Source organism: Danio rerio, chromosome 17 (genome assembly GCF_052040795.2).
Source record: "Danio rerio strain M-AB ecotype USA chromosome 17, GRCz13ab, whole genome shotgun sequence".
Lineage (NCBI taxonomy): Eukaryota > Metazoa > Chordata > Actinopteri > Cypriniformes > Danionidae > Danio > Danio rerio.
In genome coordinates this window covers 70,001-82,500 of record NC_141037.1, presented here as the reverse complement: position 1 = coordinate 82,500, position 12,500 = coordinate 70,001, and the positions used below count along the sequence as shown (strand labels likewise).

General features: G+C 39.5%; 1 protein-coding gene and 1 long non-coding RNA gene across 9 annotated transcripts in view; one reads left to right on the top strand and one right to left on the bottom strand.

Annotated features, from left to right (window-relative positions):
- LOC147839853 (uncharacterized) overlaps positions 1–10,303 on the top strand; it is a 195,997-nt gene extending 185,694 nt beyond the window's left edge. The window contains exon 2 of the long non-coding RNA XR_015513011.1: positions 9,264–10,303. This is a non-coding gene — a long non-coding RNA (uncharacterized LOC147839853). The remainder of the gene's footprint in view (positions 1–9,263) is intronic.
- The window catches only part of LOC101883808 (kelch domain-containing protein 1), a 19,947-nt gene that overhangs the window by 5,659 nt on the left and 1,788 nt on the right, over positions 1–12,500 (bottom strand). For all 8 annotated transcript variants that reach the window (XM_087290074.1, XM_087290072.1, XM_087290078.1 and 5 more), the window contains one exon: positions 6–123. In XM_087290074.1, the coding sequence (XP_087146200.1) occupies positions 6–123 (118 nt within the window). The remainder of the gene's footprint in view (positions 1–5; positions 124–12,500) is intronic.

Genomic DNA, 12,500 nt, shown 5'->3' with positions numbered 1-12,500 from the left:
TTTACTTCATTAGTCTGTCCGTCATCACTGCAGCCGCCGAATATAAAGAGCTCTCCATCCAGCAGACAGGAGGAGGAGCCAGACAGAGGAGGAGGAGCAGAACCACACACCTGACGCACACACCTGCAAAGGAGGAGGAGAGGCTAATACACACACACACACACAGCTGTAGGCTGTCTGTAGCTCGTCTCCGGGGCTCTGTTCTTCGTATGTGGATTACTCAGTGAGCTGGATTTGGTTATTGATGATTTGACTGATCCAGGATCGGTTCGTTCTTCAAAACTCATCTGAGAGTTGTTGTCATAGCAACAGTTCCAGTAGCCCAAACCTGCTCAGAACAGCAGCTCATTCATTTAAACAGGATTAGATCGGCTCAGTTCAAGCAAATATAATACTAAGAGTGTGTACCGAATCCTGATATCTTCTTACAGTAGTAGTTATACACACTTGGGAAAATAGTAACTATATACTTTTAACTATATATATATATATTAGGGATGTAGCAATATTGTAAATACCGTCATACCGCAATATTAATTTTTTTCGATATTAGCGTAGTCGCATGACTCGATAAAACTATAGGTCTTCTGAGAAAGTTTGCTCAGGCGAATGAAGTGAACGGGAGGTAGCGGACACTACAATTCCCATCAGCCCAGGCGTGGCCATCATCCTTTGCGGTCGGTTGTCGCTACAGATCCAGTAATGTGGAAATGGAGTGTGCTGCTAGTAGCGGGGATGAAAATGAGATGGAAATAATGGAGCCTAAAGCGGGTTTTAAATCAGATGTGTGGAAGCATTTCGGTTTCTTTCTAAAAAGATACGAGAAAAGAGAAAAGGTGACAAACAAAAAAAAAACCCGGTATGCAGGCACTGCCAGACTGTGGTGAAATATAAGTCGAGGAAAACGACTAATAGCAGTCATGGGGACTGCAGAACACAGCACACTGTTCAGATTGATGCAGAGATTGACTTGTACCGTAAAGAGACCTCTATCTCACTCATGGTTTGTCCTCTCAAGTGGTGGAAAGACAATGCACAACGTTACCCACTGCTGTCAACCTGGGCCAAGACATATCTCTGTCCCAGAAACCTCAGTCCCAAAGGAGAGGGTTTTTTTCTGTTGCAGGGGACATTGTAAATGCCCAGATATCCCAGCTTTCACCAGATTATAGTTATATGATCATTTTCCTGAAAACCCATCTCTATCTGAGTGAGTGAGTGATTAAATGTTGTATGTGAAAGTTTTCAACAATACTTAACTGAAGCTTTATTTTTTTACATGGTTTAATATTTTTTTGTTATTAAAATTGAATAATTGAAGTTCCTGTTTCAAAGCTTACAGATAGATGGCTGATTTGTATGTCATTGACACTTTTGGCACTTTTTTGTGTTTCCTGTAAATGATTCAATAAATACCGTACCGTGACATTCATACCGAGGTATTACCGCACCATGAAATTCTGATACCGTTACATCCCTGATATATATATATACTTCTTTAGCTTTAGTACAATTGTGTATAATAGACCTGCACAACATGACTTTTTTTAAAGCAATAAGACATGTAATGTGACGCTGATTTGATGCTTCATAACAGATGCAGATGCCTTTACCAATATCAAAATGCTTTTGTAAACATCTAGTTATTCTTTACACCCATCTAGTGTAAAGAATACAACATCTAGTTATTCTCAAACCGGCTACTGTAACACTACTCTGACTACTATAATAAAGAAAATCCGCTCTAACTGTAGAACTAAATAAACAGCAAAATACATATGAAAGTGTAAAGCCTGCAGCTCACAACAAACGTGTAAAGTTATTGCGTGTCATGTTTAACAACCCGTTTACTATGAATTTTCTGTAATTTTGCTCACATGAATAATTGAATATTAATCAGATGATGTCATTACGCTGCTGTGTCGTCAGCCAATCGCTGCATTGCTGATCATGATTTGGAGGATGGATAGATCTATCCTTCACAACACACACAGATCTCAGATCAGCTCATCCAGACACTTTAATCCGATTCATGAACTTGTTTAAAAAACCAAATCAGCCAGAGATCAGTGATCAAGATGAACAGATCCAGGATCTGCCAAATCAGCTCAGATCATTTAAGCAAGGTATGAAGAACAGAGCCCAGGGCCCGGGTTTTCAAAAGTAATCCACTAGGATTTTGGATAAGAGATCGGATCAAATCTTGAAAATGGATTTTTCAAAAGAAAAAACGGATTACATAATCGGATTAGATCACGTAATCCAATCTTGGTTTTGATCCGGATCAAACCCTTAGTTTGGGTTTTTCAGACCTTTTTTGTAGAATTTCGATAATAATAAATAAACTGATCCCATCAGAAGGGTGGATTTAGCGTGGATTTCATGCCCGAAATGTAATGAAAACTTATTTATTAAATAAAACTATATTTGGATCATGCAGTATCTTGATGCAAAGAATGGCAATGCCTGATTTTTGACATCACCTTCAACAATTGCAAAAAGAGACAGAAGTTCAGCTTCATCTGGCAAAGGAACAACTGACTCTGACCAAACTGCAGCAAACCAAGACCACACTTGAGATCTGCCTCCTAAAGAAAACGCTCAGACAAGCTGCTCCCTCCACATCAGATGAGGAAGTCTGACATTATTGTGGAGGTTTCAACATTGTCTTTTTTTATTCAATACATTGAAACTTATTATAAATATCCTCAATGTACAGTGTTGTAGATCTCAGATGAGCGGACTGCTGGAGGAGGATGGGGTGGGGTTTTTCTTGCTTTTATTGTTTATTATTATAATTATTTTATTATTTATAAAAATGTTCTTAGTTTTCATTTCAAATAAAAATAAAGTTACACACTGGCTATTCTACTTGTTGCTCTTTTCATAGGCCTGTCTATCCATCTACATTGTGTTTGAGCACTGGTAATCCAGATTTAGTGATCCTGAAAAGTTCCTATCTGGATCAGAATGATCCAATCCAATGTTCCTTTGAAAAACTGGCTCAAAAAGTAAGCTGGATTACCTGATCACGGATCGCAAAAACAGGATTACTAAATCCGGATCAATTTTATCCGGATTAAACCTTTTGAAAAACCGGGCCCTGATTTCACAAACAAGGTTTAAGGCGAGATGTCGTAAAATATGTCAGTGTTATTATTTTTTTTACCTCCAGGTGCACACCAGTAACATTGTTCTCAGGCCATTTTTATAAATGTCTTAAATAGCCTTATTTAACTAAGGCCTAGTCCTGGCTTAATCTAAGCCCTTTTTGTGAAACTGGGCCACAGAGTCTGCATCAGTTCACCAGCAGAACTGCAGACATCATCATCAGCAGCACTCCCGCTGTCCTCAGACTGACTCTGGGGGCTATTCCATAAACCAAGCTTACAGAAAAAGCCCGGCTTATTTTGGTAAGTCAGGTTTATTAATGGCAGATTCGGTTTCATAAATCTAATTTATGATAGTTCAAACTTAGTTACCCTGGCAACTTATGCTGGGAAACTAGCCTGGTTCGGGGCAGGCTAACTCTCAGGTCTTAAGTTCAAGCTTAATCAAAGTAATGTTAACATTCACCTGCCATAATCTGATGCCATTTAAATTCACTTAACCTCTTAATAAGGATTAAAACTTTATGGTCACTTTATAGCAAAAAAAAAAAAATATATATATATATATAATATATATATATATATATATATATAATCCAAACTTTGCATTGGTACTGAATAATCTAATGTATATGCACAAATATATTATTGTAAAGCATCCTGTAGAAAATATTAATTTAAAAGAGAAATCTGTGAGGGGGTTCTTAGCTCTCTCTCTCTCTACTATATATTAGGGATGGGAAGATTCATCGATATGTATCGATACACGGTCTTGTGCGTGCACGATGCGAGTGCATCGGTTGAGCAGCAGAGGATGAATGAAATTTTGGAAGCAAATCGAGATGCATCGGTTTTTGCGAGATGCATCGGTTTTTCCGAGATACAGCTTATATTTTTAATATAGAATGTATTTTTTATTTATTAACAAGTGTTGTCAACCTGTTTTTGGCGCATAATTTAATCGACCTACATAAAGTAAGCCTTAGCAACGGATTTGCGGATGTGTACACTTACACTACAACTCAGTGTATCAGATGTGCGGATGAAGCTAGTGGAGCGCCCCCAGAAAGTGCGAGAAGCAAAACAAACATTTTATTCCCCACTGAGTTTTAAATCTAAAGTATGGCAACATTATGGATTTAAGGATGGACGACATGACAGGACAGATGCCATTTGCAAAATGTGCCGCGCATCTGTAAAATACGAGTAATCTGAAATCTCACTTGAAGCGGCGCCACGGTGTTGTTGTGAAAGCATCTTCCAGTGTTCCTGCATCCCCGGCTTTCGCACTGCTTTAACTGTAGCTACCAGCTCCAAAAGTGGTGAGAAAAGCATTGCAAGTTTTTTTTCCATGCGCAACAGTTTTGTGCGCTCTACGCCAATAACGGATGTTACTGCATTGTTCATCTGCAAAGATATTCAGCCTAGTGTCACGGAGAACGAAGGTTTTAAACACCTCCTCCTGTTAATTTTTATTTAATTATAATGATAATAATAATATTAATAATAATAATGATAAAAATAATTGGGTGTCACGGTGGCACAGTGGGTAGTTTGACCACCTCACAGCAAGAAGATTGCTGGTTTGTTATATTTTTATTAGCCTGTTGTTTACAGAGACAGTGATGTTTCAACGCAGCATAACTGCTAGTTCACAACCTTAAGTTTTGAATATTCAGTGGCAAAATATATCTTTGTAAAACTTGTTTTCATAGTTGAAAAGTTAAATCACAATTCTTGTTGTGCAATGCTCAACCTTTATGTTGAAAGAGTGCAAATATATATATTTTAATATATATTGCACTTATACATTCTGTTCATCTTGAAAATACTTAAATAATATGTGCTATATGTTCTAAAATGGCCCTCTACTGTAAACTGACACTCTGGCTCTGAGAGAAAAGCAGGTTTGTAAAAAAAGTCTTGGTTTTACTTGGTTAATAAATAATCAAACTCATTCAATGGCACAGCATCCTCTTTCACATCATCTCATAAACTTGATCTAATTAGTTAGTGCTGAATTATCGCATTGTATCGTGATATGGGTGTGAATCGTATCGTTTTGCATCGCAATATGTCACAAATGTATCGTTAATATATCGGATTGTATTCTTTGTATCGAGATGCGTATCGGATCGGCATTATAGCTTAGATGCCCAACCCTAATATATATATATATATATATATATATATATATATATATATATATATATATATATATATTAGAGATGCGCGGTTGGCGGTTATAGCCGCGGACTCCGCGGATAAACCGCGGATCGGGCGGATGACGTTACGAAAAAATAATATTTTAATTAAATTCGGGCGGGTGGCGGGCGGTTGTACTGTTTTTATATTCATAGCTGGTGCACCAACGAAAAAGCCTAGAACTGACTTCACAGAATGGGAGGAGGAATCGGATACACTAATTCTGGATGAAGTACAGAAGTATTCCTCTACAAACTTCCGTATAGACGGATCAGCAGAGGAAAATCTACTTTCCTCGTGGGAGAAATAAGGCGAGGCGTTACCACGACTACAGCACCTTTCCAAGAGAATTCTATGCATTTCAGCAACAAGTGCTGCGATCGAGCGCTCCTTCAGTGCAGCAGGGCGCATTATAGTGGCTATGCAGGCGCTCCCGTCTGAATCCTGACACTGTAGATGCTATTTTATTCCTGCATTGTGCCAAGAAAAAATCAAACTAGACCGGGCATATTAAACCAATTAGCCTATGTTATTTAGGCTACACATATGTTCAATATAAACTTTTGAGTTCGGTCAGCTGATAATTTTACGTTCATATTGGTTTAGCCTATTCTATTCTAGACATGTTGGCCTCGCTTTTACGTTCCGAGGCTAAGGTTATTTTGCCAGAATTTCTTTGTCGCAAATTTAATGGCGTAGTATTTCGTTATGCTTCAAGTTTGAGGGGAATGGGGATGATCCTAAGTCCATGGGTTATTGGGGCACTTGTCATACATGCACTTTAGCCTGGTCAGGTTCGCTCAAGAGGATGGCATATCTATTTTTCTAATTTAATTTCTAATTGTGGGGGTGACTGAGCCTACAAGGCTTAGGCACGATATGACGTTTTTATTAAAAAATTTTCAACTGTTTGCTGATGAGTCAAAATGCGTTTTCTATTAGGCTACAATAAAAAAAAGTTGTATAGTACAGTGCGTTTAATTTAGGCTATTTATTTATTTTTGTCCCTGTGTGCCGATTGGAGACTGAGACCTCGGGTGCTTCTCATTTCTTATTTGTGCATCCTCGTTTCCTTTCCTTGCTTTCTTTCCCGTGTTTCCACCCCACCGGGATAACGTTACGAGGGAAAGACGCAAGGAAAAGACTGAAGGACCGAGGAATCGAATCAAGTGAAAAGACACGTCCTCGTATCTATAGCGTAACTTCAAAGCGTCGTCAATTAATGACTTGCACGTTTGGATTAACTGCATGTCTACATTAAAGTCATTCTCTATTATATAATGATCAATAAAGAAACATTCATTTAATAATAAAAAGGAATAAGCCATTCAAATAAAGAGCCCAATCAGCAGATGGCGGGCGGGTGCGGTTTTAAAAATTGGTCAAAAATGTTAGTGCGGATGGATGGCGGACGGATGATGAATTTTGTCATGCGGTTGCGGATGAAATAATAGCCCATCCGCGCATCTCTAATATATATATGTCACATTCACCAGCGATCTCTAACCACCAGAGGTCGCTGGAAAACATTCTCACTCACAGAACTACAAATGTGTTTGTATTTGTAAATGAACTTCAACTTCATACATGCTCTTCGCCCACACACCTGCGTTCTCATTTAGCTTGATTTACATTCACACCTGAGGACTTTCAGAGACTGATTAACACACACTATTTAAGCCACACATTCACTCCTTCAGTTGGCCGAGTCTTGTTCACTGTAAAGTAGCATTACAACGTGTTTTCCTTGTCTTGGTTTCCTGTGTTTTGAACCTAGCCTTGTTTATTTAGTTATCCTTGTCTGCCGCCTGCCTTTCGACCTCTTGCTTGTTAAATTGACTACGATTCTGGATTGTCCTCACACACCTGTTTGCTCCCGTATTGACCACTGCTTGCCTGACTGGGAATAAACCTGCATATTGGATCCTACCTTCTGTTGTGGTGTTACTCCCCGTCGTTACAATACACACACACACACACACACGCACACACTTTTAGGCTTAGTGCCTTTATTAATCTGGGGTTACCACAGCGCAATGAACGGCCAACTTATACAGCATATGATTTATGCAGCAGATCGCAGGCCCGGATTAAGAACTCAGGGGCCCCTGGGCACATTATCTTGTAAGGCCCCCTACCTGGCCGCACCCCTATATTTGAATTTAAAAAATAAGAATAATATAATAATTTTTAAATAAAATTAATCTATAATTTGTTGCCCACATATTTAAATAAATGATATATAGTACATATGTATTTATAGTCTACAAAGATTTAACTTATTTTTCAAAGCATTGAATAAAAATACTAATAAAACTATATATATATATTAGGGATGTAACGGTATCAGAATTTCACGGTACGGTAATACCTCGGTATGAATGTCACGGTACGGTATTTATTGAATCATTTAAAGGAAAAAAAAAAACTTTTGAAAATACTCCAAAAAAGTGCCAAAAGTGTCAATGACATACAAATTAGCCATCTATCTGTAAGCTTTGAAACAGGAACTTCAATTTTAATAACAAAAAATTATTAAACCATGTAAAAAAATAAAGTTTCAATTTAGTATTGTTAAAAACTCATCACATTTAATCACTCACTTAGATAGAGATGGGTTTAAAGGAAAATGATCATATAACTATAATCTGGTAAAAGCTGGTATCTCTGGGTATTTACAATGTCCCCTGCAACAGAAAAAAACCCTCTCATTTGGGACTGAGGATTCTGGGACAAGAGAGATATTACTTGGTCCATGTTGACAGCAGTGGGGTAACGTTGTGCATTGTCTTTCCCCCACTTGAGAGGACAAGCCATGAGTGAGATAGAGATCTCTTTGCGGTACAAGTCAATCTCTGCATCAATCTGAACAGTGTGCTGTGTGTCTGCAGTCCCCATGACTGTTATTAGTCGTATTCCCCAACTTGCAGGCACGTGCACACATAGGGCTCAACCTGTGCAGTGCACATGCCCTTTTTAGTCTTGGATAGAAAATGCCCTTCCAAAACGATCAAAAGTGCCCCCGCGACGCGACACAACCTCCGTCCAGTCCAGCCCTTCAGTAGGCGCGCGATAACACCTCTCTTGAGTATGCGCGCTCAACCCCCCCTCGGCGCTTTACAATACGCGCGCCACAACACAGCTGATCAGAACGCGCGCGACAGCACCGCTATTCAGCACGCGCGCGGCGACAACACCCGCTTTAGGTTCGATCATTTCCATCTTTTTTTCATCTCCGCTACTAGCAGCACACTCCATTTCCGCATTACTGGATCTGTAGCGACAACAGACCGCAAAGGATTATGGCCACGCCGGGGCTGATGGGAAATGAAGTTTCAGCTACCTCCCGTTCGCTTCATTCGCCTGAGCAAATTTTCTCAGAAGACCTATAGTTTTACCGAGTCATGCGACTTCGGTAATATCGAAAAAATTTAATATTGCGGTATGACGGTATTTACAATACCGTTACATCCCTAGTAGATATATATATATATTTTTTTAAAGGGTATTTTAGTGTATTGCTTTTACAAACTTATAAAGCATATTAATGCCATGGCATATAACGCACAATGCTTCTCCAATCCAGTTCTATGAATCTGAGTCTTTCATAATACAAACACTGATTTACTGTCTCTCTCTCCTCTCCCTGTATTTTCTCTACTCTTCTCGTGATGAAGACTTGATTATAAACCTAAAAGTATCCGAAATCACACACACTATACCTCTTCTCTCCCGTGTCTCTCCTCTTCTGGGCCTTTCTCTCTCTCTCTCCCTCTCTCTCTCCTTTTCTGTCTGTCTCTCACACGATGAATCCAGTCCGCGCTGCGCTGCCGTTAACCTCCTCCGCCTGGTTAATGCTAGCTACTCATCATTTAAAGTTACCATAACGTCTTCTTCTGTACCCTCATTCTCCTGATCACGGGTCTGTTTAAAGATGGTGTGTATTAGAGATGCGCGGTTGGCGGTTATAGCCGCGGACTCCGCGGATAAACCGCGGATCGGGCGGATGACGTTACGAAAAAATAATATTTTAATTAAATTCGGGAGGGTGGCGGGCGGTTGTACTGTTTTATATTCATAGCTGGCGCACCAACGAAAAAGCCTACGACTGACTTCACAGAATGGGAGGTGGAATCGGATACATTAATTCTGGATGAAGTGTACAGAAGTATTCCTCTACAAACTTCCGTATAGACGGATCAGCAGAGGAAAACCTACTTTCCTTTTGGGAGAAATAAGGACAGGCATTCCCACGATTACAGAACCTTTCCAAGAGAATTCTATGCATTTCAGCAACAAGTGCTGCGAGCGAGCGCTCCTTCAGTGCAGCAGGGCGCATTATAGTGGCTATGCAGGCGCTCCCGTCTGAATCCTGACACTGTAGATGCTATTTTATTCCTGCATTGTGCCAAGAAAAAATCAAACTAGACCTAAGGTCAGGCATATTAAACCAATTAGCCTATGTTATTTAGGCTACAAATATGTTCAATATAAACTTTTGAGTTCGGTCAGCTGATAACTTTACGTTCATATTGGTTTAGCCTATTCTATTCTAGACATGTTGGCCTCGCTTTTACGTTCCGAGGCTAAGGTTATTTTGCCAGAATTTCTTTGTCGCAAATTTAATGGCGTAGTATTTCGTTATGCTTCAAGTTTGAGGGGAATGGGGATGATCCTAAGTCCATGGGTTATTGGGGCACTTGTCATACATGCACTTTAGCTTGGTCAGGTTCGCTCAAAGAGGGATGGCATATCTATTTTTCTAATTTAATTTCTAATTGTGGGGGTGACTGAGCCTACAAGGTTTAGGCACGATATGATGTTTTTATTAAAAAATTTTCAACTGTTTGCCAAAGCATGCGACTATAGCCTATGCCTACATTAAGATATTTATGTTAATATTTTTTTACTGCCTGTTGTTTCTTTTGGCATATAAAATAGGTATTGTCTGATAGAGATATCAATAAAGGATCATCTGTGTCGCAGAACTGTGTTGTTTCCGATTTCTACAAGCTCAATAACATCCACAGCAAAAAATAAAAAATAGTTGAAAAACTGTGCCCATTAATTAGATGTGCAAGGCAAGCAGGTACGTTTTTGGGGTTGCTATGGACAACTACAAATGTAAACATTATTAGGCTATAATGTAAATGACTTATTCTATCTATTTACTAAAAAATTAAGTGAAATAGGCATTTAGTAGTAGGCTAAATAGCAGCATGTTGAAATGATGTGTCAATGCGTTTTCTATTAGGCTACAATAAAAAAGTTGTACAGTACAGTGCGTTTAATTTAGGCTATTTATTTATTTTTGTCCCTGTGCGCCGATTGGAGACGGAGTTCACTGCTGATATTCTGAGAGCTCGGGTGCTTTTCATTTCTTATTTGTGCATCCTCGTTTCCTTTCCTTGCTTTCTTTCCTCGTGTTTCCACCCCACCGGGATAACGTTACGAGGGAAAGACGCAAGGAAAAGACTGAAGGACCGAGGAATCGAATCAAGTGAAAAGACACGTCCTCGTATCTTTAGCGTCACTTCAAAGCGTCGTCAATTAATGACTTGCACGTTTGGATTAACTGCATGTCTACATTAAAGTCATTCTCTATTCTATAATGATCAATAAAGAAACATTCATTTAATAAAAAAAGGAATAAGCCATTCAAATAAAGAGCCCAATCAGCAGATGGCGGGCGGGTGCGGTTTTAAAAATTGATCAAAAATGTTACTGCGGATGGATGGCGGACGGATGATGAATTTTGTCATGCGGTTGCGGATGAAATAATAGCCCATCCGCGCATCTCTAGTGTGTATGGAAAATGCCTCAATAAAGATGCCTCCTCTCCTCTTTCTCTCGCGTTTGCTAAATCCACTTGTCCACTCATTTTTGATCTATGACAGATATAACGTTACACTACAGTCCGCTCAGTTTAGTGCGGGTTATTGCAAAACTGACGTTTCCGCGCTTGACCAATTACAGCATTCTGTTTAGTTAACGAAAAAAAGGCAGTTTAAATAAAAAATAATATTAATATGTGATCGCGATTTTTTTGCTCAGAGGAAATACAGTTGTCTGAGCAATATAGTTTTTGCAGAGAGGGAGGCACCTATAATAAGACTAAACATTATTAAATACCCGCGAAACACTTGTGACTTTATATCACATTTGCATTATTTTTAAAAAATGTTTCCTTCCTGTTAAAAATAAATATATTTCCAATCTGATATGTAATGGGGAAAAAAAAAAGTAGCACGAGTTCCGCTGATGGTGGATTCGAACCGAGTTTATGATTAATCGCCTCAAAAGATACTGTTGTGCGCCTTACAAGGTGCGCCACTGCGGCTGTAATGTTTAATAGCTCTTTACTCATGTTGTCTCTATCAATCAGGCATCGACGGGCGTAAACCCTGAATAGCTTAGTCCAAAATTGATGCGCTATTTGCAATTAGCCAAAAAAGACACTCCGAAATTGTCTTTTTTTCTCCCCCCTCGCAGGGGCCCCTAGTGCTCACGGGCCCCTGGGCCTGTGCCCATAAGGCCCATTGGTTAATCCGGCCCTGAGCAGATGCCTTCACTGGGAAACATCCATACACACTCATACACATTCCTGCACTACGGCCAATTTAGCTTATTCAATTCACCTATAGCGCATGCCTCATGTCTTTGGATTTGGGGAAACCGCAGCACCTGGAGGAAACCCACGCGAGCACGGGGGTAAGAAAGACACTGACTGTGGTTAAGAAAAGCGGGGATTAAAGCCCAAAGTCTGACTTCAATGAGCTGAACTAAACGTCCACGCTTAAACTGGTTCCATAACCGCAAGTTGAAGATCATTTGATCTGACTAGTCTGAGTTCAGTTTCAATAATCTAGATGACTGCTCGTGCACGTTTCTGTCGTGAAACCTTAAAAGTCGAGCACAGATAAATCGATTATGTTGTGCGCTACCATGGCAACTAGAGAACTGAAAGAGCTCTGAAATGATACAGCTGATCACAGCGAGTGAGCCGCGAAACTGCAGATTGTTCAATAGGCTACAGTAGCAACATATATTTAAATATAGGCTATTATTTAGGCCTATTAATATTAAATTAACTATTTGTTATAAAACACAGTAATTGTGCTTGACCGCGCGCATGTGCTCGAGAGAGAGAGAATTTGCGCTTCTGCCAATTGTTGCTTGCAAGGA